The following is a 27,318-nucleotide window of genomic DNA, read 5'->3' as shown; positions in this document are numbered from 1 at the left end:
CGCAGTTTTAAAGACACAATTAAGGTTAGGGTTTAGAGGTTTTGTTAACCATAGAGCTTATTTCAGGCAATTTACAAAAAACACATTAAAAATATAGACTTGGGTGCATTTCGGTCAATAGATCCTCCAAAAATTACACATTGGACCTATAAATTCATATTTAAACACCAGCTCACATAAACTTTCATACCTTGACAAATCTATAAATAGAATATAGCTGATGTTGAATAAAAACTACCTTGGTTACGCATTTCAAGAAATCTTGGATCATATAAATATCAAAATATTTGCAAATGATTTCTGTTTTTACTAAAATATAATGCTAAAACTTTCAAATAGTTTAAAAGGTCCAAGACAATATTGTAATTTCAACGCAGCATCTATGACAACATTCAAGGCAGCCTGAAAACCAAATCCTGTGGCCAAACACCAATAAGCATTTGGCAAAAAACACATGACTCGGTGATGTTGTAAATGTTTTTTATTTATTTGAAATCAAGATGTGTGCTAAATCTTTTGACTTAGCTGCTGCTCTGTTTGGCAGCCAGTCTCTTGTCTCTCTCCTCGGCAATGGTCAGGCGAATACCCTTTCCACGAGGAATAGACACCCATGGCTTGTTGCCCTGATGAGAGAGCCATGCATTTATAAGTTATCAACTGTCGATTATGCAAATTAAGAGACTTGCACATTTACACTTTGATGCAAAAAAAACATGATGCCACTAGCCTTTACACTAATGGTGTCTTCTGCAACATAAGTGACGATAACCCCATTTTTAAAAACATGTCCCTGAATGTCCCCCACATGAAAATCACTACACATCTTTAAAAAGTACACAAATTAAAAAATGAAACTCCGTACACATCAGTTGTTTAGAGCACCTACAGATATTTGTGTTAACCAGCACTGAACACGGCATTACTCTTGAGAAAGTAAAAACAGCACAGCGTTTTTAAATGAATCATTGATTTAGTAAGTTTGTAAGCGCAGTAAGTTTGATCAAAGATTTAGATTTTAGAAGCGCATAGTAACACAGTCAACTGCTGGCAAATAGATATATCTAATTGGATAAAGATTTTTAAAACCTACTTTAGACATCACGGCAAAACTGACTTTTGTATGATCTCAACTCACCTTGCCAATGACAAAAATGTTGGAGAGCCTGGTGGCAAAGCTGTTGCCAGTACTGTCCTTAACGTGCACCACATCGAAGGAGCCGGGATGCTTCTCTCTATTGGTGATCACGCCAATACGCCCCAAGTTAGCACCCCCTATCACCATGCACATGTTACCTATTTACAGAGGAAAGGATACTTTGTCAGGTGATGCAAACAAGAGACAAAAACAACAGAAGAGACTAAAGGCTTTCTGTTCACTTACCCGTTTCAAACTTGATGTAATCTGTAATTTTGCCTGTGTCCAGGTCAATACGGACAGTGTCGTTGACCTTGATCAGAGGATCAGGATAACGAATGGTGCGGGCATCATGGGTTACCAGATGTGGGATTCCCTTTGTGCCAATGATTATTTTCCTCACCTTGCACAACTTATACTAAAAGCGTACAGAAACAAGCATTTACTTGCCAATCTTTGCCTGAACACTGTACAAAAATTCACTTCTGAAAGATAGTCCTTCAATCTCACCTTGGCCTCCTCGTTTGTGATGCGATGAACTGCGAAGCGTCCCTTGACATCATAGATCAGTCTGAAGTTTTCTCCTGTCTTCTCAATGCTGATCACATCTGAAGAAAACAATTTGGTTATTACATGACAATCACATTCTGATGCCAACGTATGTTTTATAACGCGTTCCTCACATCACCTGAGTTTGACAATAAATCACAGCAGATTTACACCCTGCTGGCACTTGCAAAGGAAATATGGATGCAGTGGAAAGTACACTGTGTGAAAGAGTGTTATAACAACACAGAGGGATTAAGTCACTCAATGTGTTGTTCAGCCATCTGGAAAGATACACCTCACACACCTAGCATGCCAAAACAGTGACCAGAAAGATTTTCCTTTAGCATTCAAGTCAATAATACTTGTAGGAGCCCAATTAACAGAACTGGTTAAACCCCATTTTAATGAATCACAAACATTAGATTGTGGTTGCAATAATAAGCATTGAGCTTCCATCACAATTAGACAAATGTAGCCAAACAGATGCATTACTGTTTCAAATGCCAATTCGGATTACAACAGAAAAAATGCATAGACCTACTGGATTTCACATCCTGTAACACTACATCTAGCTAGAACTGAAATGTTCAATTTCTGAGATTGAACAGTGAAAACGCTTCTGTGAAAACAGTTCTAGTCAACTGCTTCTGATTCCCGTCAGTTTTATGCACAGGATTATAATAGAAATGTTGCAATTAGCTGATATTACTAACTGAAGTCAATCCCACATTTATAGGATTTGAAACAAACTAAAAGTACTAGTCTTTAGTTCAGATGTCAGCAGAGCCTAGGACTGTTATTATCACAGGTTCTCGAAAAGACAAAAAGTTGTGCAAAGACACTGGTTATAAATGCGAACTTTAAAAAAAAGAACTCACCCATGAACCCAGTTGGGTAGGTGATATCAGTGCGGACCTTGCCATCGATTTTGATGAACCTCTGCATGCAGATCTTCTTGACCTCATCTCCAGTCAGGGCGTACTTGAGACGGTTCCTCAAAAAGATTATGAGGGGCAGGCACTCCCTCAGCTTGTGGGGACCGGTGGATGGACGAGGAGCCTGAATAGAGTCGATATGCACAAGGCTTTAGCTTTCCAGAGTTGTATTGAACCCACAACAGAGGAATTGTTGACATTTGCTTAGAAGAACGAGACTTACGAACACTCCAGTGAGTTTGTCCAGCATCCAATGTTTAGGAGCTGCGACGCGCTTCAGATGCTTCTTCGGTCCACGGGCCTGCACTAGACGAGGGTCAGTTTAGTCCAGTTATTTTATTGTGGTAAACGAGTTAGCATACACATGTTAGGATACAGCTCTGTGCCTGGTAGCGAAGATCTTACTCGGGCAGGCAAGGCCTTTAGCACACATACCGCTAGCTAATACATCACGCGCGATATTTCAGCGTTACATACGAATGACATTTTAATTTATGAACTAGACATAAGTCACTGAACTGAGTTAAATATCTCCACAAATAAATAGCTAGTACACTTTACCGCTAGCAGGAGAGAGTGACTGTGGCTATTGTTTTCTGTTAATGTTTTAAACAGTACATCGAGTCATTTTCACTGACATATGTTTAGCACTCGTCTTATATGGGGTGAAAGACAACTATTTTGAAGAGATATCCAAATATTACTTCGCTGACACCTTGATGATTGTGGATTATTTCGGGAGGGAATCGTGAATGTTACACACTCACCATGTTGGAGTCTGCGGAAAAGGACCACGCACTTCCTGTCAGAGAAAGATAAACTAAACTACCGGTGGCAAAGAGGGACAATCCAACTTTTGTATTATCATCCGTTTGAGCGTCTGCCATCTAGCGGGGTGGTGTATAGCAATGTGTACGCACGTTCATATAAATATATTTTTATTTTGCATGTCTCGAGTCAATTATGTATTTATTAGTACAATTATTTATATCAATAAAATCCGTCAATCGTTATTGGCCTCCATGAAAATCTAAAATAACCAGCTGTTTCATTGTTGGTAAGGGGCGGCTAGCTATTATTTAGTGGCATTGTCTTTATTTCTTCTTTTACATTTCAACATTTCCCACGGATAAAGAATATTGTTTCATTTATTTATTCTCCCATTTATTGGGTCCATGGTCCATACACGTGAAGGATATGCCTACAGTAAATAAGTGGGTTTGTGTTAAATGAATTAACCACGAGATGGCAGTATTAACCAGTTAGACATCACTGATTGCCTGAGAAGTGACTTTGCTCTCTTGTGAATAAGGTATTTAGATTTTTTTTTTATTAATTCTCACATCATTATTATAAAGCATGATACACTGTCTTTTATTCCTTGAGGTGAGGCTGTCAAATATTTGGCAATTGTTCATTTTTTCTCTATAAATTATTCAATATTTGTGTATCAACAATGGAAGAGTGAAAGAAAGAAACAAGGTTGTGCTTTGTTTACTTTATTTTCTCACATTCAAAAATAGAAAAGCACACACATTTAAATATAGGTAATCTCTTATGTAGAAAAATAAATGGTCGAAAGAAAAGTGCTAAACGAAAAATCTTTGATTACGTTTCAGTAAATCACAAATGTCCAAACAGAACAAAATAAATGAAACTTCAGACAGAAAATCTCTCACTCTTTACATGGTAATCCAAATGTTTTTAAGCATGCAAAAAAAATGTCTAACATACTTGTAAATTGTGGAAAAGGCCTAAATTACCTTTAAACTACTTTATTCAATACAGCCTACAAGACAATGAAAATAAACAGAAATATCCATTTTAGGAAAATATATGAAAGCTCTTGTAGGCAGCTTTTTAATAAGCATGTCATTTTTTTATTTAAATAAAGAAAGCCCGTCAGACGCAAGGCTGTACGTTGGGAAAACAGACACGTTTCTCATTAATATATTTAACCATGGAAAACGCTTAGGCGGGTCGAATTCCTCTCTGACCAATGAGGCTTGCGATGGCATGGCTTCTCGAGAGAATCTTTCTATTGGATGGAGAGCCTCAGCGGAGTGCACCAGTTCCACAATCACAATTGCCTTCCTCTTCACACATGCAAAACCATCTGACTTTTATCTGTTGTTCTTTATATGTACTGAATATCTCTTCCTCCAGCCTTACATTGAGGAGCAAAGTTCAATATCACGCAGCATAATGTGGTGAGAGGGCTTAGGATGTATAGCCTTCTGGGATCTTAAGGCTTGGCCACAAGACCCTTTTGGTGTATGGTTAGTCATGTTTTACAAACAAAATCTCAAACCTGGTAACTTTCTCAGAGAAAAATTCTTCATCCACTTAAAGGAGGAAACAAAAGAGTCTCACTTGGATCAAGTCTTCAGCTCTTTAAGGTTCATTAGTCTGGTTTCCATAACGGCAAGCATCTTCAACCAGCTTTTAACAGTACAAACCTGACACTTAAATATTCTTTTCAAAGGCAAATTTAGTGGACACTTTGCTTTGGAGCGTTAGTGAGAAGCCGAGAGACATTTTTGGGGTCAGCAGCCAGCTGGTACGTCTGCAATGAAGTCAAACTCATTCTGACCCAGCCACAGTTCTGGGAGCTCATTGGCCCGGTCCAAACCCAACTCCACCACTAGTGACATCAGAACTTCCTCATCCACCGGATCCGAATCAATGATCCCAGGTGTCTGTGCCGCCCCAGGGGTAGCAATCTGTCCTGGGCTCAACGCAGACGTTCCGTATGCTCTGCTGGGTCCAGTGGTAGCTACAGAGGATACGGCCAGGTTCTGGTAGTGGCTGTTGAGTTTCTGCAGTTGCATGGAGGCTAAGAGATGCTGGCCAGACTGCAGGCAGAAGGGCTGGGGTTTTCCCAACACAGGAGAGCTGGGGTGGAGGGCAGTGGAGGAGAACTGAGGGCTGGTCTTGGCTGAACCAGTGTAATGCAGAAGGGAGAGAGAGTCGCGGTCCTTCATGGTGGAACTAGACAGCAAAAGTGAGCTCATCTCCTGGATACACCTGAGGGAAAAAATTACAATGAAGATCTGCCATTTAGAAATAAGCACGGAAAGGAAATGTAATTTGTCAGGTCACAATGCTCAGACTTCAATGTAACACACCAGGAACCTTAAGGGTTCACAGATCATAAGACAAAAGTTTATCAATGGCTCTGCAGTCAATATGCGAGTCATATGATTTGACAAGATAATCTGTAAATATGAGCCATTCATAATCCCTCTGAATTACTGAATCTGTAACACTGTCCTATGACTCAATATCCTTGCCTGTCGCTTGTCTGTGAGCAAGCACAGCCAAGCGCACACACATACACAATGAAAGGAAAAGTAATGAGTGTAGCACATATGATTAAGTGCCTCTCCTCTAGCCCCACTTAGGTCTATTTTTTGAGATAAAGCATAATTGCTCAAGGCTGGCATGCAGCTGCAACGGACCTCCAGCAATGAACACCCAGACACTGACAGCTGTAGGGCATTCATCTCGAGATCTTTGTGTTTAGCTCATTGTGCTCAGTATTCATCGCCTGTAAGCAGTCACATATAATATGGTTTTAAGCTTACAACTTAATTAGACTAGAAATAATACAGAAAATGTGGTTTTGGGAAAACATCAATGTTAACATTACTTACATAAATTGACTAATTACCAGGCAGGTATAGTTGTAATTTAAAGAAACAGTTCGAGCAAAATTCTTTCATCATTTATTTGTTTTCAAGTCATTCCCAACCTGTGTGACTCTTTTTCTTCTGCAGAACACATGATAAGATACCCAAACAATATTGGCTCCCATTGACTTCCATTGTATGGACACAAAACCATTAAAACATTATTCATTCCGCAATAGAAAGAGTCATATACAGGTTTGTGAACAACATGAGGGTGAATAGATAATGACAGAGATTTTATATTTGGGTGAACTGTCCCTTTAAGTTAGCTAATAATTCAAGTTTTGGTGCAACACTTGATTGCTTGAGGCACAAACTGACTGTTGAACTTAATAAGATGTTGCAGGTTGTCTGTATCAGCTAAACAGTTAGTCAATTAGTTCTCAATTAAGATGAAACATTGTTAGTATCATAGCAGTATTCACTTAAATTACTTTTAGCTGGCACTATACAGCCACTTGATTATAGAGAAAACAGACAGAGCTGCAATATATTCCGTATTTGTGGCTTGACTTTTCAATAGCCGATGTTTGCAATAAACTAATAGTATCTGCCTATCTGTCAAATGCATAATTATTACCCGACTTATATAATGGGTATATTTAATAACAATATTTCAACCATAAGAGCTAAACATCTGATAGAATTTGAAGTATAATTTAAAACATACGATATAATTAGAAAGATAACCATATAAACTACATCATTTAAATGCAGTCCAACAAAAAATTATTTGACAAATAACTTAACTTGCCTTTATTGGAGAATTTGCCGACTTGAGTTCGTTTTGCACATCCAGTATGAAGAAAAAAACAAGACAAATGTTTATGTTTAAAGTATAAGCTGCGTAAAAATAAACCCAGAAGCCTTGTGCTGTATTTGCCAAGGACAAATGCGAATCTGAAGTTTGAGAAATGTGTCCAGGCTTTCCCGTGCTGCTCCAGCAGAGCTCCCTCAATGAACTGTTACTGAATCAAAGGTATTAGCCTAAATACACACACTCTACGCTCTCAAGAGAGATCCGAGTCCGCTCTAAAACATGACATGGAGTCTTGATGGAATCGGACTGACAAGAAGGGCCAGGTACGAGCTAAGAGACGAAACATTCGTCAGATTTAATCCATTTTCGGAATTTTAATCAACAATAAATAAGCACACTTGATGATAAAACCCGTATCGGATGTATCAGTAACATTGTGATCCATGCAATCGTTTCAATACTCAGGGAAATAATTATAAAAATGAATAATAATATGGGTTAGGCTTTGAAGAAAAAACTTTCAAGTTTAACTTTTAAGTAGGGCATAGTTTTGGCCTTTACTCAGTACCCAGCGCAAACTCTGTTCACGTCTACACTACAAATGAATATAGATCCACATCCGTAATTTATGTTCAGCCTGCTAACGTGCGCAAGACAGATGTACGCTATTCACACACTACACACTTTAATCACTGTTCCCATAATAGCCCATTTCATAATTGTCATTCATAGACACACCAAAGGCAGTAAAATAAATTCTCTAAGTCTGCGACAATTAACACTGACAAAGCCGAATATTGAACAGTAGATAAAAAACATAATATGCAGACTTCAAATAAAACATAAAATCAAGATTTTTATTTTGAAGGCTATACAGCTTCGAAACAACACTGTTCAATAAAACTAATAGTGGATATTTTGATAATATGGCCGTGATCCTGTCTTTCTGAAATCTGAAGTCTCATAATATAATTATAAAATAAAATGTTGATGTCAATCATTAGTTTTACTATGATTTCAATCTTTGAATCTTTTATGTAGAAAACGCATAAAATGACTAGGTTTTTCAAATGCAAGGTCACATAAATCGTATCACATTTGGCATTTCTTATCTCAGAAATTAACTGGAGCAGTGGCGATAAAATCTGTTCAATCCCAACCGTTGAACGGAACCGTTTCCCATTGAAATGCGGGTTTTGTCCCGAGTTTCTAATCAATATTGTCAAAGAAAAGTATGACATGCATTGAAACGGCTGGGTTCTTTCCGTTTAAAGGGGTTTAAAGACTACATCTGTCGTCATTCAAGAAGACACTTCTCATGTAGATTAGGAGGGAAGTGACGGGTAAAAGGGAGCAGGGATTTGCTTTACTCCTATGGGAAACGTTATGCAAATAAGACAAACGGTTTTAACATGCCCCTCAAGAACGTCATAGGCTTCTTTTGTGTGAAACAATGGGTCAGACACCTCGAATGATTCAATTCAGCCCGATACTCAGGGAAAAAACTGTATCTTAAGTATTATTTACGGTTTTATTAAGGGATCGAAAAGATCGGTGAGGGCGTCAGAGTGAAAGGTTGATCACGTCTTCAGGGTATAGACGGATGAACACTTTGCATAATTTCGTTGGGATGTCAAACATACAAGTACAGCAGGTGCCAGCAGCCTATTAACAACGTCAGCCAGTCCAGGGACGCAATGGGATTTTCGACCGTTTTCTGTTTCTTCTGACGAATGATGATTATGCTGTACAATTCATGTAGTTTATAAAAAATCTGTCTCATTCTATTCAAATTTAAAACGTATGCATTATGCATTACCATAAAAATCATTTTTTATTAAATAGATATGCATTTGATCAAATTTAAATGTTAAGCAACCTCCAAACGACGCAGAAAAGAAAAACAGGAAGACCAAGCGTTTGGTTCTACACGCATAAAGGTTTTAATAAGGCGAGCCGCTTGAAATCAGTCCCGTCTCTACACTTAATTCTGTTACTTTTACGGTGCTCTTTTGGTAGCACGGGTCAGTTTATTGGACTGAAATGCAATAAACCCCATCTCTTAAAGCACTTAATGAATCGCACTTGGTGTGCCATTCAGAGAAACCCTTGCAACCAAGAAATCTATAAAGATCATGCTGAAAAGAACAGGACTTCCACATGTGGCAGCCCATACTTGTGAAAGATTACTTAACAAGGAGTCAATGGACGAGCAACGAAAAAATATACCACACAATTGCTTTTTTGCATTTTAATATATAACAGGAAAGCATTTATATAAAAATTTAAAGTTTACAAACGGCATAAAACATTTTTGACTGATCACAGAAAAATAAACATTGCAGTAAAATGCATGTCATAGGCAACTAAGACAGTGCATAACCATGACTTAAAAACTGGTCAGTTAAATTTCCCACATCCAATCATAAACAACCATCACAGTTAAACGTTACATAGTTTACAGTATCAATTAATAACCCAATAGCCTTTCCTTAAAAATAACTGAAAAGGTCATTCATTAACTCTACGGTATTAAATGTTCTTTGCTCTATCAAATAGTGGTGTCACAATGTGGGAACTCACAATGATCCAACAAATGCCAACAAACAAAAAATGTTTGTTGGTTCAGTGTGAATTAGCCTATTCACAAACTACTTTGACACACCTTTCCCATGTGAACCATGTTTTGTGTATATCCGTCACAGGACACCCCTATCAGTCAAAAGATTTGCATTGGCATAAGGAGCAGCAACTCCTTACTTTTAAAAGGTCAAATATAGCTTAAAAAAGAGGATCAAACAAACATGCACGATATATTTGACATACCCCTCTCAAAACATGTTACATTTGAGCTTTGTATTTCATCTGGCTTAGGGTTTTTGAAAAATATATCCTTTCAACAAATACCCAATCCCTCTCAATAGGGGCAACACTGGCCAGTATAAGCTTTTAAAAAAATGTTCCCTGGAAACATTCAAGTAATGTTTTCCAAGATCCCCTCTGGCGATGACTCCGACATACTGTCTTCATTAGAGGAGCAGGGTCTGATTTGGAAACATGAGCCGAGAGCCCACTCCTAAACTACATTCTTCAGATTCCCTGTAAACAAGTGGGGAGGAGATAGAGAAGAATACAAAAAATGAATAACAAAAAAACAATGTCTGACACAGAGACACCAGGTGGATGGTGGGGATGGTTGGGAAAGCAGATCATTTCATGTGTTGTAAATCACTGGTACATACAGACCTCATCATATATGCTCAGGGAAACAATGCAGCCATGCACATACAGTACACAAAAAAGAAACCATTCAAACATCTTGTCTTGCTATTCAAAGAGCAGATGGGTAAGCCACAAGTGTGCTTTGATGTGTCCAGTTTGACAGTATACACCGCATTTACTGACAGAAAAGATTGAGAAAATTGCAAGTGTTCACAAAAGGTTTAAGATAAAGGCTGATCCGCAGCTGTGCATGGTTTGTCACATCTGCACCAGAACTTACCACTCTCTGATGTCAGAGTGACACTGATCCTGAATGAAGCTGACACATAGCAAATGAGAAAGAGCAGGATATCCTACAGCATGTGGAAGCACGGACTTATTCAAATATTTCTTCATCTAAATCGATTTACATGGATTTACAAACCACAATTTGCATTGTAATTGTGCCTTCTATTCATACAGAAACTACACAGTTGCACTGAAAAAGGATGTCCCTTTTGTTCTCACCAGCTGGTGTTTTGATAACATTTGGGCTGCCAGGAGAAACTATGGCAGTCGGTTTGAATTTGAGGCACCGAAGGAAATTTTGGTTACAATTAAAGGAACTGTTTGCACTGTTCGTTCGATCTGAGAGATTTAATATCTCAAAGTGCACCAGACAACAGCTATGCACTTGCAGTAGCATTAGAAACCAATATTTCAAAACAACATGCTCCTTTGACTTTCTTTAAGAATTGTCAAAATGTCGAAAAACCAGTAAATATTCATGAATTTGTGAAGCTTTTCCAAAGGCCTCATGTGAGTGACATATTTAGATTCTTTGAGGGATGGAATCAACAAAAATATCCAGTTATCCAATATCCAGTGGTGTTGGCTACAACGTGCGAAAACAGTACAGTCGCTATTTAACACCCACTTTTGAAACTTACATAGCCTTCCATCTGAGATGCACTAAACTGCTTAGAATTCGCAGATCGGGATCACTGAAAACAACCATGTATGGTGTTCACTCGTTTTCTCCACTTCTTTGTCTCTCAGCGTTTTATAACGCGAGGCTGAGTGTCGTAAATGTTACCCAGATGTGCTTGAAAACTCTGCTAATGTGTAACAACTGCAAGCCTCTCCATTTATTACCTGCGTTAATCAATCGCAGTTCTTCGCGGAAAAATGGTTTGGTGTATTATCAAAACAGCTCATGTTTGGGCAGGTTACACACTGTGAGCTTTCAGGCCCGCAGAGATATCTCGCGTCACCTTGGTTGGCGCTCATCACGCGCTTGCGTTTCCTCATCCACAAGCGTTTCCTCATCTGCACGCTTTTCCTTCCTTCATAAACACTCTCTTATGCAACTAAAATAAGGCCGTAAACAAAAGCGAGTGCCACAGCAGAGTCCTAATTAGAATGTAGTTTAATTGATGTGAGCTGTTGATTTGAAAGCCGAAGCAGAGCTTGTTGAAAAACGATACGGGAGTCTTTACATGACCCTGTAGAAGTCAGTTTGATGGTATAATTCAGCGCCTATGTTTATCACAAATAATGACTTCCTCCTTCAATACAAACCTAGCCAGTTAGACCAAAAGTCTCCACTCACCTCATCCACAAAACAACAATTACAACTAAATACATGAGACAATCTTTTTATTTACAAGAATGAATGTTTGGATATGCTATGCAACGCTCTGACACAAGATACCCATATAGCCTGTGGTTAGATTTTCTATAGACGGTTTCATTGGACGCACGCGCCTGGCCTGAAGTTAACTTCCCGTGTGTGTGTTTAATTTATAAAATGAATGTATTCATTTATATTATTATTTTATTGTATAATAATTGTATTTAATAAACAATTTGTAGAATGGGTCGTTTAACTTTTAGTTTAGCCAAGTAATGGTTCTTCGACTGGTAACCCTAAATAATACTTGCTAGACATACTTTTAACTTGCTAACCAAATTATTTACTTGTTATTTCTTTTGCTTGTTCTCAGAGATAATCTACAGGGACTCGATTCTTTCCGAATGTGTATCAGAAGTTAAAGGGATACTTCACATGGACACAGAGAAAGATATTTGGAATAATGCTTATAACCAAACAGATATTAACCCCCATTGACTACCATAGTAGGAAAAAAAACAATGGTAGTCAAAAGTGCCCCAGAACTGTTTGCTGTCCTACATTCTTCAAAATGTCGTCTTTTGTGTTCAACAGAACAAAAAAATGCTAAAATAATTTTTCCTAATATGGTAGTCAATGGGGGCGAGATCTGTTTGGTTATAAGCATTCTTCCAAAAATCTTTCTCTGTGTTTATCAGAACAAAGAAATTTAGACACATTTGGAACAACTCGAAGGCGAGTATATGATGACAGAATTTTCATTTTTGGGTGAAGTATTACTTTAACGTTGGGCCACAAAAGCGTGCATGCGCAGTAACATTTGTTTATGTTGTTGTTTTGAAAATAGGTAAAGACTTTATGTTTAAAAGAGAGACAGATAATCGCCTCTTTAAAAACTAAGCTGAAAAAAAACCTAAAATTACATTTAGGACACATTGTGGTGAAAAGCATGAGTGTAAATCCTGTATATAACATTGCAGAAGCCACAGAGTAGTCAAAAGTGCCTACATAGATGCATTGGTTAATCTAAACAGCCATACAGAATCTAATTTGAGCTCCCAGAGGACTTGGTCGCCGCTCATAAAACTGATGATGTGATGTGATGTTATGCATGCATGCATGCAACAAACAACATTTAATCTTTAGTAAAATGGTCATCTCTTAAAGCTGACCACACTACAGTTTTCACCCTCTAATGCCTCCCATAACTTCAGGATGTTACAAGCTAAACTGATCCAAGATCTGTGCTCCTGTGTGATCAGATTTTAATTTTGCTGTATAGGAAGTTAAGCAGCCTGCCGCTTAAGCCCTTTTTAATTAGCTGCTGGGGCTGTGGGATACAACAAACATGTGGCACATGCTACACATACCGCACGGGCACAGAAAATAAGCATGTTTGCCTGTAGACTGCAGTGTTTGTCGTGTACTGTTTATGGGCTCGGAAATAGGGAGAGTTCTAATTTTGCAAATATAAATAAAAAAGCTGAAACGTAAGGATGGTAGGATGGTTGTTTACTAATATATAATCTGAAAATCAGTTGTATCGTTAAAAGATCAAAATGTGATCTTGTTTAATGAATGATTATAATGCACTAAGTTTGAATGCGTTTAAGACCTGAGAATTACACAAAAGGCAAAACAATTAAATTTGGTCTGTTTTGTTTAACACTCGACGAGCACTCTTACGCTGCTTTCATGGAACAACAACCTAGTGTCTTATAAAAGTCACAACATCGAAAACAGGTCTAGATGATAAAGGTTTGTAGATTAAGTTCTGAGGGAAAGGGAATCTGACTTTAACTGAGCTCAACTTTAAAAGGTGTCAGCTATATGGGCGATGTCAGATTGTACAGCTTCCTCATACGGTGGGGTTGTGACCTCTCAGGGACCTTCTGGTCAACAGCAGAGATCTGAGGCCCTTTTCGCGGAAAGAGTAAGTGGAGTAGACATTAACCAGAGCAGGGGCCGGAGAGAGAGATCAATAAGATGGAGATCAGCAAACGCAAAGAGAAATGTTTAGTCACAGTTGAAAAGCCACTAAAAAGAGGAGCTGTCTAATGTTAAGGTGGAGCAGCTGTGACTCTGAGAACTGACATGTGTTATCTCTGTCTTCTGGTGGCTGGTTACACTTCACGGGCTGAGCACGAGTCAAAGGTGCTTATCCACAGGTCAACTTCATCCCATAAGGAGGGAGGTGATGAGAACAGGAGACCACAACTTGTCACTTATTTCTTTTACACAAGCGTTTTAGGTTCATTCGGTTAACACCATGCAGTATAGTAAGGGATTGTGGGTAAGACGCAGACTTGTATAATTACAGGAAAATACACTAAAGTGAATCATGTTATGTCCTTGTGTTTATACTCTGAAAACTGCTTTTACTGTTTTATTGACAGGTTTTAGTATATTAGATAGCTGCTTGAATGAGGAAAAAACGTTTTTTATTATATCCAAGCGGCATCTCTTCAAACATTCTCAGTTTGAGACATTGTTTTAGTCTTAAGAAATATTATCCCTGGAGAAGGTGAAAAGGCAACCTCCAATAAACAAGAATCAAGTCATGAAATACACACACAGAATCCACGAACAAAGACCGTGCTAAAATACGCCACGTTCTAACATCTATGAAGAAAAACAAAATCTTTGGTCAAGGGGACAAACCAGATGCTGTTTTGAGAGACATCTCATAAAAGTGCGGATATGTGCGTGTCTGGTGGCCTGCACGTACATGTGTGCAAATGTTCCTAGTTTAGACTGTTCTCATTCTCATCTCGGCCTCTCCCTAGGGACTTCAACTTCAAGTTCTTAGGAATGCTTTGCTTATTTGTTTACTGATGACTGGGAACATCAAACAGATATGTTTCTCTTTTCTACGGCTGAGGAGAGTCGGTCGCAGGGGACAACTGTGGTTGGTGTGTGGGTCTCTCTGGTCACTAGTGGGGGTGGATGCAAAGTTCTCCAGGATACTGGTGGGACAGCTGGCCGGATTGATGGATAAATGAATGGCATACGAAAAAGCATTACACCACGTCATCATCAACGGTGGCCAAACTGAACATATGAACCAGCTATTGGACAAAAGCTATTTCGTCTGTAGAAATGGCACTGTATTAAGGAAAGGGGTACGATTTCAGGTCTGCTCTTGAGTATGGTGATATTCTGGATGTTGTCATGATGATTACCTTTGATGGTGCTGATGACCCGCTCCAGATGTTGGCTTTCATTACGGTCGGGTCGGCAGCTTGGGCTAATCTCCAGGGAATAATCCGGACCATATTCTGTGAAGTACTGGATTAGGGATAAAGAATGAAAGAAAAATAATTAAAAGAGCAGGATGATTATTTGATTCAGAGATACTGATACATTTCTTGACTATATTTCTATTGTTCAATGCGAAAGCTTGTTTACAGTCTGTTACGCTAGACAAAACAATATGCGGGCGATGGTGACTGGCATAGATGCCTCGGGCAGCTGAAGTCATACAAACATTTCTTAAGATAGGAAAGAAATTCATTTATCGCAGAGCTTCACTAATGACCTTCAAATGTGATCCAGATTTTCTTCATAAAAACAAATTATGTTTTGTGATATTTTCCTTAGCTTGAATGCAGCACAGATTTGAATATATTGGGGAAGGTTTAGTCACACTTACACTTTCATCCAAACACACACACACACCAAACACTCAAATAAAGTTTTTCTCAGTGGATAGCTATGCTCCTATCAGTGTTTTGACCCTCTGGGTTGAAAGCAAGCCAACGTTTCCTCCATCGTGAATTTCATCTGAATTACAATTAGCAGTGCGTTATGTTTTTTTAAATGGAAACTACGGGGGTTAGCCAAAAATACAGCCAAGCGCGTTGCCTTGCTCAAAACACTGTCTGCATTGTGTTGGTAAGGTATCTGCTATTCAAATTGGGCAAGCATGAGATTTGCGTGTCTGTGTGTTACATGCATTAGCCCGACTCTGCTTTCAATTACTTTGACTTTGTTTATCCGGTTTACCTCCGGTCCCAATGCACTGCAACATGCTAGGGATTATAGAACATATGAGTTTGTGACCGTGTGTGTCTTTACATTCTAAGTATGCACACATACTCTTGATCGGAAAGAGGTTGATACACACTTTAATAATTAGGACACATGCACACAGAATTAGTTCCTTGTTGGTGTTAATAAGTACACACACACACACACACACACACACACAGGACACCCCACCACGCCACTTGTTTTTCCCGTGAACTCAACCTTTCTCAATCACTAATCTGAAACAGCACTGTCCACTTCTCTGTGCATTGTTTGGTTTGGACCACATTAAGAGAATGTTTAAACAGGCTGTTTTATATAACTTGTATTTGTGTGTTATGCTTTTCTATACAACCATGATTGAAAATAATCAACCTGCTGAAATGTAATGACAAACTGAAATGTTTGATGTGAACAAGATCAATGCAATGATGGCGAACAAAATAACCATAAGATCAACATCTCCCTCCTCAACTCGACAAGCCACTCCAGATCAAGAAAAAAACTCAATTATGCCCTTCATTGTCTCTTTGAATCTTAGTTCATCACAAAGGTGAGTTTAGGTCTCACCTCCTGACTTTCTGACCTTTGACTCCATGAGCATCAACACCACCCATAATCCATTATGGACTTTCCCAAAGCTCATTTCCAGCATTTATTCAACTCCGGAATTCTAGGAGCCAGCTACTTCCCAGACGCGACGGCAAATTTTCCACCCACGGAGGATGATAGAGAGGCCACACAAATTGCTGTTGGGGTGTCAAACAATTCGTTTGTGATGGGTCAGACTGGTGATGTTAAGGAACACCTCAGGTTGAATTCAGTTGGATCAAAAATCCTAAAAGAAAGCTTTATGAAACTCACAGCTGCATTACATAAAGCCCATTCAGTCTGCTTTTCTGAGCTAAGGGTATATTTTATTACGTTCTGAAGTCAATCATATGAGTGGATACATATAGCATCCACCATGGCTGAAATTCATCCCATCTAGATAATTCGTATGTGTGGGCGGTAATGAGTCAAACCTGTGCTGACAGTCTGTCTGTCTCTCACTATATAGTGAAGTACCAGACATGGTTCAAAGGGCAAAACAACAGACAATGCAAACATAACACTACTGGCACTCGCAGCATCCTGTCTAACTCGGTGTGAAAAACTTGGCAGCCAATAAGTGTGTGTGTGCATACGGGCATGTCTAAGAAATATTTCTAAAGAAACAACTTCTCATGTTAGGACAATCATGTTTTTTGAAACGTAATGGAAAATTCTCAAATGGTAAAACACAGGAAACTAAACTGGTGTAACGGAAATCTGACAGCCCTCAGCTTAGAACTCATATACATATATTTATATCTTGTACATCCTGACATGTACTTATCTGCACGACAATGTGAACTGTAATGACCAACTTTCCTGCTGCGCATTAAAGGTTCACCAAAAAATGAAAGGAAAGAAATGAAAATTCTGTCATCAAAGAATATATTTTAAGGTATGTTGGTAACCGAACAACGGCGGTACCCATTGACTTGCATTGGTTTTTATGTTTACATACGATATAAGTGAATGGGTACCGCCGTTGTTTGGTTACCAACATTCTCCAAAATATCTGTTGTGTTCTACAGAAGAAACAAAGTACAGGTTTGAAATAACAAGAGGGTGAGTAAATGATGACAGATGGACAGTTCACCCAAAAAAAAGACAATTTGTGCGTAATTTAGTCAGCCTCATGCCATTTCAAATGTGTATGGCTTTCTTCTGCAACACAAAAGAATAAACTGAGAAAATGTCTTGTGGTTTTTGTCTATACAATTAAAGTCAATTTAGTCCAATGTTGTTTGGTTACCAGCGTTCCTCAAAATATCTTCATTGGTGTTCTGCAGAAAAAATCAAGTCATACAAATTCGGAATGACATGAGGGTGAGTAAATGATGAAAGATTTTTCATTATGGGTGAACTGTCCCTTTCGGTCTCCATAAAAATCAATTTAAAGGGCAACCTGCCTGTCTAAAACAGTTTCACATTCCCCCATCTTATCTTGAACAACCTTATATACACACAAACCTCTTCTAAACTCACCCCACACACTATTTGTCCCTTTAACATTCCCTGTTCAGCCCACTGGTGTCTTCAACCCCTCCTCAATCCATTCAAACCAGACAGAAGACCTTACAATCCTTTTAGCAGTGTTTGACTAGCGTAACCACTGCTGTCGTTTTGGTACCGTGTGTATGAACTGTGTTAGCCCAGCTCATGACTGTGTTTTGACTGTGTTTAGGATCAAGGGTGGAGTTCCCCTGTCTTCCTCATTGGCAAGCACATACATTCGAATATGTCTATTAAGGCGATTTCACACTGTCCCAACAAACATTAGCTGTGGTTGGGTTTTGTTGGATCAGTGTGAAAATGACAGTTATGTTTCCCAGTGTTCTAAATCCAGCAGCCGACTCAAGAATGTTTGATATGTTGGTGTTTGTTGTGAACCAGCCTTAGGAGACACTCCTCGTACAATTGAGGGAAATGATGCAGATTGTCCATTCCTAGTAAGTCGACCCACCCTCCAATTGAAACGTTGTAAAACAAAAAATGAACTATAGGAGGAGAGAGAGTGAGACAGAGAAATATACTATCTATCTGACTAGCTGACTACAGGGGGGGGAAGCAAAGTGCTGGCTGTTTGTTATTTCACTGTGCTAAAAAAGTCTTAAAAAGGAGGAGAGGATGTACAGTTGTTGACTGGCCACAGAGCGGTGAGGGCCGTTTCCACCCACAGGCCTAGTCGTCCATGACAGCACTGTAACAAAAACACTGCAAATTTCCTACCGCTGGCTGATAAGATTCGACCAGGACAATGCCATACGTGCTCAGCCTAGCCACACTGACCGTCAACTTGGACTTTTTGTTGATTTAGCCTTTCCTTCCCTGTTAACCAACACAGAGGATGTTATGGTTTCTATTTTAGCTTTGCTGTCATACTGTACAACCACTACACTTTAGAGTAATTTTTTCCACTTTAGGGTTTAGGCACAATTAAATATGACTTGTGTAGAGATAAACGGACAGTTCACTGAAAAATAAAAATTCTGCCACCATTTATTCAACCTGATGTGCTTTAAAACATCTATGACTCTTTTTTTCAGTGGAACACAAAATAGGATATGGTCTCGATGGTTTTGTGGCCATACAACGGAAGTCAATGGGGGGCAATGTTGTTTAATATTTTGAAGAATATTGATAACCAAACAACAGATGTACCCATTTACTTCTATTGTATGGACATGAAACCAATGCAAGTCAATGGGTACCGCTGCTGTTCGGTTACCAATAATCTTAAAAATATCTTATTTTGTGTTCTGCAGAAGAAAGAAAGTCATACAGATTTGAAATGACAAGAGCGTGATTAAATGATGACAGAATTTTTATTTTTGGGTGAACTATCCCTTTAAATGTGCAGAGACATCTATAACGTACCTATTTGCATAATGATTTCCTAAAGTATAAATTCTTTGAATCTTTCAAAACTTTGTACAGACTGTCAAATACAACACCAGACTTTCCAAATTATGATTCTTCAAGACAAACCATTGATGTCTAAATAAAATCCCCTGCGTTTCTGTTCCCCCATATGAGAGTACTGTCTATACTACCCTGGTTTTTCATCTGTCTGTGTGGGTGCGTGTGTGTGTGTGACAGGGCCTGAATGAGTTCGTTGTGTGCTTCCACTTCACTCTGTCTTCATTGTTTGCTGTCCTGGCAGGGCAGAACCCAGACTGAGCCGCCTCTGAGTCTCAGCAGCTGGACTGGCTGAAGGAGAACGAGAGATTGCGCAGGTACAAAGTGCTTCTTGTTTCACCTCTCCTTTCCCAGCTTCTTCTATGCTCAAATACTCTTCAAACTTTTTTATGCCCCCATTGGTGGATGCTTCTCTGTCTTTTAACAGCCTTATCTCTCTTTTTCTTCATCTCTCTCCTCTTTGTCCTTATGGACTCACACTACAGTTAAATAGTGTTTTGTTTGGCCTGGATGGACACACAATAACAGCGGTGGTGTAGAGGAGATTGGGGGGGTCCTCTCTCTATAAGAGGAGAAGAGAGTTTCATGCTTTGAAAAGCTGATCGAGGGGACAATAAAAAGAGAACCGCTATAGAGAGAGACTGAAGAGGAATGGGAAGGAGATGGTGAGATCCTGAGACTCAAAATATAAAAAGACAGTTGAAATTAGAGAGGGTTGATTCATATGGCCATCATATGGGGTTCATTTTAAGACGCTAACTAAAGCCCTGTTAGCATCAACCCCTGTTAGCAGTCAATAGAATAGAATATAAATGAGAAAGCTCTCTAAAACAAATCCTGGATCACAAAACCAGTCTTAAGTAGCACAGGAACATTTTTAGTAAAAGCCCAAAATACTTTGTATGGGTCAAAATTATACATTTTTCTTTTATGCCAAAAATCATTAAGGATATTAAGTAAAGATCATGTTCCATGAAGATATTTTGTCAATGTCCTACCTTAAATACTGTATATAAAAACTTTATTTTTGTGAGTAGATGGCCTGCTACAGCGCCTCTGATTAACAACTTCAAAGGCGATTTTCTCAATATTTCGATTTTTTGCACCCCCAGAGTTTTAACCAGTTGTATCCAAGTCAGATATTGACATAGCCTAACAAACCATACATCAATAGAAAGCTTGAAAAAAAAATGAAAATTCAGCTTTCAGGTGATGTAAAAATCTCAATTTTGAAAATTGACCCATAAAGACTGGTTTTGTCGTCCAGGGTCACGTATAACAAATATAACTCATTTAGAAAACAAATCTCCATGACAATGTACACAATTTAAAGTGATAGTTCACCCAAAAATACAAATTCTGACATTATTTATCCACCCTCATGAGGTTCAAAACATGCCTATGATTCTTTTTTTCTGTGTCTATACAATGAAAGTAAATAGGGGCCAATGTTGTTTGGTTACCAACATTCTTCAAAATATCTTTTATGTTCTGCAGAAGAAAGACAGACATACAGGTTTGAAATGACACGAGGGTAATCAAATGACGAAAGATTTATCCCTTTAAAGATCCTGTGTGTACTTTTTTTGAGGATCTATTGACAGAAATGCAATATAACACACTTAACTATGTCTTCAGACGTGTATAAAGACCTTACATGATGAAGCGTTATTTTTTTATTATCTTAGAATGAGCTATTTCTATTTACATACACTGCAGGTCCCCTTACATGGAATTCGCCATGTTGTTTCTACAGTAGCCCTAGTAAACAGACTAACTGCACTTAAACGCGTCACCATTTTTGTCATCTGAGAGCTGCCGTAGTGCTTCGAAGGGGAGGGGTGGAGTGAGCCATGGTTGCAATTTGCAACCTCACCACTAGATGCTGCTAAAATCTCCACATTGCTCCTTTAAGGTTTCACTCATGTCCATTGTGGTACATGAAAAGGCCTAACCCTTAGTATGTGTGAAAGTAATGCTTTTACAACACATTTTGCACATACATTGACCCCAATAAGCATCACTTCATAAAACCAATAAAGCCCACTCATTTTCTTCCTGTTACATCATACATACAGAGTATACACCATATTTAATCTATAAAGGCTCATAAATACGTCTTGATAATATAAAGAAAAAAGAAAAAAATCTCTCCTGCTTTAATAAAGCATTCATCATCATCACCAGCAATGTCATTACTAAACTCTAAGATGATACTCTCCGTTGCCTTATTTTGGTCGCTGGCCCTGTTGAGAGGTCATAGGTCAATGCGACGCAGGAGGTCATGTCAGCTGAAACAACAGCATCTTTCATGGTGGTGTCCATGAAAGCGCTCTCTATAAACATTAAAAGACCTTCTTTGTGAGCCAAAAGAAAAGAGCGATATCAAACTCTCCCTGACCAACCGCAAGGCTTTCCATTCCTTCATCTCTTCTCTGAAGCTCCTCAAAATGAAGCTCTTAGGCCCGATTCACATTTCGCGTCTAAAACCGCACGGAAAACGCGAGCTGCACTGCGTTCTCCTTTTTTCCGAAGCGCCTGGACTTTGCGCTCTCCTGGCGTCTGTCGTCGCTAAGCAACCATGGGCCACGATAGCCGTTGAGACGAGGAGGTATAAACAAAGGATATATGGATTACATGCACTGAAAATACCTTGCAATAACTCTGCTACAAGATTTAGTTATGGTGTGATCATCTGTGTCTCCATCTTCATTGAGCTTGTCTATATTGGCTGGTTGGTTCTTGTCACATGACCTGCTGTGCGCTTGCGGCTTTCTGAAAAGTTGACATTTTTTCATCTCGATGTGGCACCGATGCGCCTGAAAAAAAAAGAGCACGTCGCACCGCATGCGCGTCGCAACCGCGCCACCCCCTATTTCCGCGCGCCTGCCACGCTTCTACATTTAAAATAACGTATATGGGCACAGAAAAGACGCGAAATGTGAATCGGGCCTTAAAGGGCTCTCTCGCAGAAAAAGTACACACATTCTAATTCTCTAAGGAAAGAGAAGAGCGAGGAATAAACAATTGAAGGAAGAAAAGCACGAGTCCCTCTTAGTCAATCTGCAGGGACAGAGTGGTATTGTTAAGACCCCTCCGGCTGCGTACGCACGCACCCGCCTCCCTGCTCCTGAATCACATGAAAACAAACCCGGTTATTGAGAGGTGCCCGGGCATCTTTGATTAGAGCGGGTGACTCAGCAGCGATGGAAGAGTGAGGTTTTAGATAGTTGCTGAAAGAAGACATCTTGGTCTCACCTCGTGGTCTGGGATCTCAGAAGACAGAGACTGTCCTAGGATGGTCCCTGTTAGATAGGTCCAGCAGCGGGCAGTGTTGGCAAGGTTATAGCCACCTGAGAGAGAGAGAATGCGAGAGAGTGTTGTATATACAGAGACCGAAAGAGAAAGAGGATTGAAGTCAGCAAAAGGGCTTCATTGTACGAGTGTAATTACTACCTTTCATCTAGTGCTTGGCTAGGCAGGTCTACAGCTTAGAGCTCATTTCAAAATGGGCAAAAATCACAAAAGTTCACTTTCTTCTCTCAGACTAACCCCCCCTTGCCCGTAACAGCACACTAATAAACTTTTTGGCCAAGACTGCAAGTTGGCAACAATGACAGAAGAGGGAGTTGGCAGCGTTAAGGCATGGAGGGGGAACAAACCAAGGCATCATTGCCTAAACTGTCTGTTATTTAATGTTTTTGAGAAAATGATACAATTCAATCAATTCAATTACACCCACCTCCTCCAAGTACTAGAGTAGGTAACTCCCAGTCGAGAATATAGTTCAGACATTTTCCGACTCCAACGGGAGTCATATTGAAGGAGCACATGGGGTCGCCCGCCATGGTGTCCGCTCCCAGTTGCATCACAAGCGCTTCAGGGTTAAAGTATGCTTTTACTTCCTGCATCACGCTGTGAGAAAAACCAAACCAGACATGAGATTACTGTATTATATGCCCAGTCAAGCATGCTCAAATAACAAAGCAGATGGCAGCGATTATTAAAACTTCACAGACCTGGTGAATATCTGGCAGTACCGATCATCACGGATTCCATCCTCAAGGGGAACGTTGACAGCGTACCAACGTCCTTTACCCAACCCAGTGTCATTCACATCACCTGTACCTGGAAAAGAAATGATACGTATGCCGAGACCATTAGCCAAGTGAACTGTGCATCGACCAGAGTCTGAAGAACCTTGGCCTCTTTCTGTATATTTCTGTGGTGTCTTCAGTTTATTATCTAATGAAGCTAAAAAGGCCAAACAAATTGTTAAAGGGAATGATCATATGAGATGTATGACATATGAGGAGGACAAAATGATTGATATGAATTTTCATACGACCTATCGGTTGCGCACATGTCTTGTCAAAGTCAAAGTTAACTTTTCTAACTAATGACCTGGTCAAGGTCAGTTGGCAACTCTTTAGTTTAGTTCATCAAAAAATGAAAATTCTGTCATCATTTACTCACCCTCTTGTCATTTCAAACCTGTTTGACTTTCTCCATTCCACAGAACACAAAATATAATTTAAAAAAATGTGTTAACTAGAATGACAAGAGAGTGAGTAAATGACGACATAATTTAGATTTTTGGGTGAACCATCACTTTAAGTCAACAAAGATAAAACCCCTCAAAATAATAAACCCCACAATATCTTGATTTTTTGCCTCTATACAGCACTTGTCCGGCTACGCTCACAAGCTTTATTGTTACACTACTGAAGTGTCTTTCAGCATCTCCAAGAAGCTGCCGAGCTCCCGTCTTTGTTATCAGCTGGGTAATCAGACTCTGGGCACCAGAGTGGGGCCTGCAGCTCCAACTCTGGCATGACTTGAAACATGACTGTCAATTAAGGGAATTAAAAGGCGTGCTGATCTTCACTGAGGCGTAGAGGCATGCTGGACTAACCTGGGAAGAAGCCAGGGGAGAACTTGTGCAGAGACACTGTCATAACTTTGGAGGTGAAGCTGAAAGCGTCTTCCACACCTGGGGCGGAAACAATGCAGACGTCCGCTTAACAGAGCTTGAAGGAAGGATATTATATCAGGTCTGAGTTTAGCATAAGTGTCTGTGAACCCGGAGACTTCATCCAAACACGATTTTGGTTCAGATTGAATAATAACTAGAATTGGTAAATGCTCAGTATAAAAACAGAAACCTAAGTTACTACAAAACACAAAACATTTAACACTGATGTCAAACCAGATTTAGGAGACTGACTAAACATCTATTGTGGACATGGGGGAAGGCAAAAAAATCGTTATGGTTACAAAGGCTCTTATTAACAGGGAAGTGTTGTTACCATCTCCATGGTGAAGGTCCACATCCACATAGAGAACTCGCTCATACTTCTCCCGCAGTTTGAGGATTCCAAGAACAGCGTCATTCACATAACAGAACCCAGATGCCTCGTCCCTTATACAACAACACACACACACACACACACACAAAATCAGCTGCTCCAGTGACCCACTAAACAACATCCTAGAAATGTTTCTGACACATACAGTGCACCCGTAAGATATGCAGATCACTTCAACTATGGACAAGTTCCACTAATATTGAACAACAAAGTGTCCAACGTATTTTTTTGTCTATTTATATCATTTCTGTCTACATGAAACATTACAAACATATTCAACTATTATATATTAACTATGACACTATTTGTGCTACATTTATTTTAAAAAAATGTCATTGGTTTTGTTCAGAGAGTTATACACTTAAGTAAGGCTCAAGTATTTAAATACATTTTTTATATTTTTTACATTATACTATATATTAAAGAACACTTGGCCCTTGTTTGTAGCCTTCCACAAACAAACTGTACCATCTAAATGAAAACTTTGCCATTTCAACATCAAGCCAAGCAAATCTTCCATTTGCTTATGCCAAAGAGGACACTGGCATCTCAATGATGCGAAGGTGAAACACAAGGTGGGCACACGGCCTGTTGTGCTGCATTACTTCTTGGCGTGATGCCACCCTCCGGCCCAGTTGATGGCCACATCACACTTTCCATCCAGCAGATTCTGGGCAGCAGTCAGAGTGGCACCTCCAACGGCAGCCGCGTACTCAAAAATACCCTCCACCACCGGACAGTCATAACCTGAACAACAGAGGCGGACATGAGGGACGGTTGATAACAGCGAGAGAGAGAGACAATGGGATGGGGTGTAGAGAGGAAAGACAGATTGTGAGCGTCCGAGTAAGAGAGTGAGAAAGAACAATAAACACAGAGCTAAATTCAAAATAGATCCTTTGGCAAGAAATTTATTTCCCCTTCAAAAACAATAACATTATTTTATATCCCTGGAGATAGGTCTGAAGTGTCAGTTTGCCAGGTATTTAAATTACTCATGGACCAGAGGCAGTGAAAACGCAAATGTCTGAGCAAGTTTCAAACATAATACTGCCCACTGCTGTTAGCAAGAGAGAACTGCAGTGATGAAAATTATATTACTTGTTTGGCAAATACACCAAATGGATAGAAGTGTGATGACACCCCCTTTAAGTAGATTTGGCTATTTCAGGTGCACCAACAGGCGCATAAAATCAAGCATATAGACATTTCTAGTGGAAAGGCATTTTAGAAAAGTGGGAGATATTAGAAAGGAATTTCAAATTTAAAGGGATAGCTCACCAAAAAATAAAAATTCTGTCAACATCCACTCACCCTCTTGTCATTTCAAACTTGTACCACTTTCTTCCTTCTGCAGAACACAAAAGAAGATATTTTGAAGAATGTTGGTAACCGAACAATGGCTGTACCCATTGGTATTTGGTACCCACTGGTTTTGTGGCCATATAATAGAAGTAAATGGGTACAGGTGTTGTTCGGTTACCAACATTATTCAAAATATCTTCTTTTGTGTTAGGCAGAAGAAAGTCATCCAGGTTTGAAATGACAAGAGGGTGAGTAAATGATGACAGAATTTTCATTTTTGAGTGAACTAAATCAACGACAAACCGGACTTGCTTAATTGAAAACTTTTTACCCAGGCCAAAGTCAACTGACTGGGGATCATCATTGTCTCCATCCTGGCTGATCTTGTGCAGGTGCTGTAGGTACGAGTCTGTGTGAAACACGGCCATCTCCTCCAATGAAGCCACACGAGGCTTCACCACACTGAACAGTAACAAACACACAACATGTTCAACAAAATAAACATCAGTTAACATGATCAACATGTTAAATACCAGAAAAACTAAGTCATGAAATGTGGTCTTCCTCAAGAAGCTTTGAAAAAAGAAAAAATACAAACCATGTTTTTGACATACCTCATGTAGCTCAGTAAGCCATATGCCTCAATCAATGAATGCACCATACTGGCCTGTGTAAAAACAACCACGTATTTTTATTCATTCAAGCCCATATAAAACGTACTATGGCATGATACTATGTTCAAACATATAATGGTAATGTACTAAATGACAGCTACTGTATATTGATGTAATTTTAACTCCAAAGTAGTTAAAAACGTCATCTCAATCATTTTCTATATGTAACGTGGTTTACTATAAAACTGTATTAGTACGCCTGAACCCAAATGTGTTGTTTTGGAAGTGTGTGAGTTGTAGCTCATCTCACCCGGTTTGGTACTTTAGACAGCGAGTCACATGTCTGGATGTACTCCAGACTGTAAACATACACCACATTGAGATTTCTTTTATCATCATTACTGTCTCCTTTATCACACATTTAAAAATCAAGCTTTTAAAATCAAATCGAGACAGAGCGTTTCAACGAGCTCTTGCTAATATTATAAAGAACGTTACAACAATAAAGGTCCCTTTTTCAAATTAAAAGTTCGAATTTTAAAATAAAAGGAGGAATGGACACTCGCTAGTTACCTCGACTCACCAT

General features: G+C 39.2%; 3 protein-coding genes across 3 annotated transcripts; all 3 read right to left on the bottom strand.

The window, feature by feature from the left end:
• Positions 1-466: 466 nt before the first annotated feature.
• On the bottom strand, positions 467-3,433 carry rps4x (ribosomal protein S4 X-linked). The gene is made up of 7 exons (XM_057334648.1): positions 3,387-3,433; positions 2,843-2,920; positions 2,563-2,743; positions 1,646-1,743; positions 1,382-1,553; positions 1,136-1,293; positions 467-623 (listed from the first exon to the last, which is right to left on the bottom strand). The coding sequence occupies exons 1-7, from the start codon at positions 3,387-3,389 to the stop codon at positions 522-524; spliced, it is 792 nt and encodes a 263-aa protein (XP_057190631.1). The 5' UTR covers positions 3,390-3,433; the 3' UTR covers positions 467-521.
• Positions 3,434-4,112: 679 nt separating this feature from the next.
• On the bottom strand, positions 4,113-7,273 carry cited1 (Cbp/p300-interacting transactivator, with Glu/Asp-rich carboxy-terminal domain, 1). The gene is made up of 2 exons (XM_057339313.1): positions 7,066-7,273; positions 4,113-5,646 (listed from the first exon to the last, which is right to left on the bottom strand). Exon 2 carries the CDS (start codon positions 5,631-5,633, stop codon positions 5,166-5,168), a length of 468 nt encoding a protein of 155 aa, XP_057195296.1. The 5' UTR covers positions 5,634-5,646; positions 7,066-7,273; the 3' UTR covers positions 4,113-5,165.
• A 2,040-nt stretch (positions 7,274-9,313) lies between these two features.
• hdac8 (histone deacetylase 8) lies at positions 9,314-27,234 on the bottom strand. Its single transcript, XM_057339300.1, has 11 exons — positions 27,043-27,234; positions 26,733-26,785; positions 26,450-26,580; positions 25,419-25,560; positions 24,754-24,866; positions 24,360-24,437; positions 23,464-23,572; positions 23,187-23,359; positions 22,703-22,797; positions 15,088-15,193; positions 9,314-10,170 (listed from the first exon to the last, which is right to left on the bottom strand). Exons 1-11 carry the CDS (start codon positions 27,151-27,153, stop codon positions 10,148-10,150), a joined length of 1,134 nt encoding a protein of 377 aa, XP_057195283.1. The 5' UTR covers positions 27,154-27,234; the 3' UTR covers positions 9,314-10,147.
• Between the last annotated feature and the right edge of the window lie 84 nt (positions 27,235-27,318).

This window comes from Triplophysa rosa, linkage group LG1, assembly GCF_024868665.1.
Source record: "Triplophysa rosa linkage group LG1, Trosa_1v2, whole genome shotgun sequence".
Lineage (NCBI taxonomy): Eukaryota > Metazoa > Chordata > Actinopteri > Cypriniformes > Nemacheilidae > Triplophysa > Triplophysa rosa.
The sequence above is the reverse complement of the archived record's forward strand: the minus strand, read 5'-3'. Positions and strand labels throughout refer to the sequence as shown.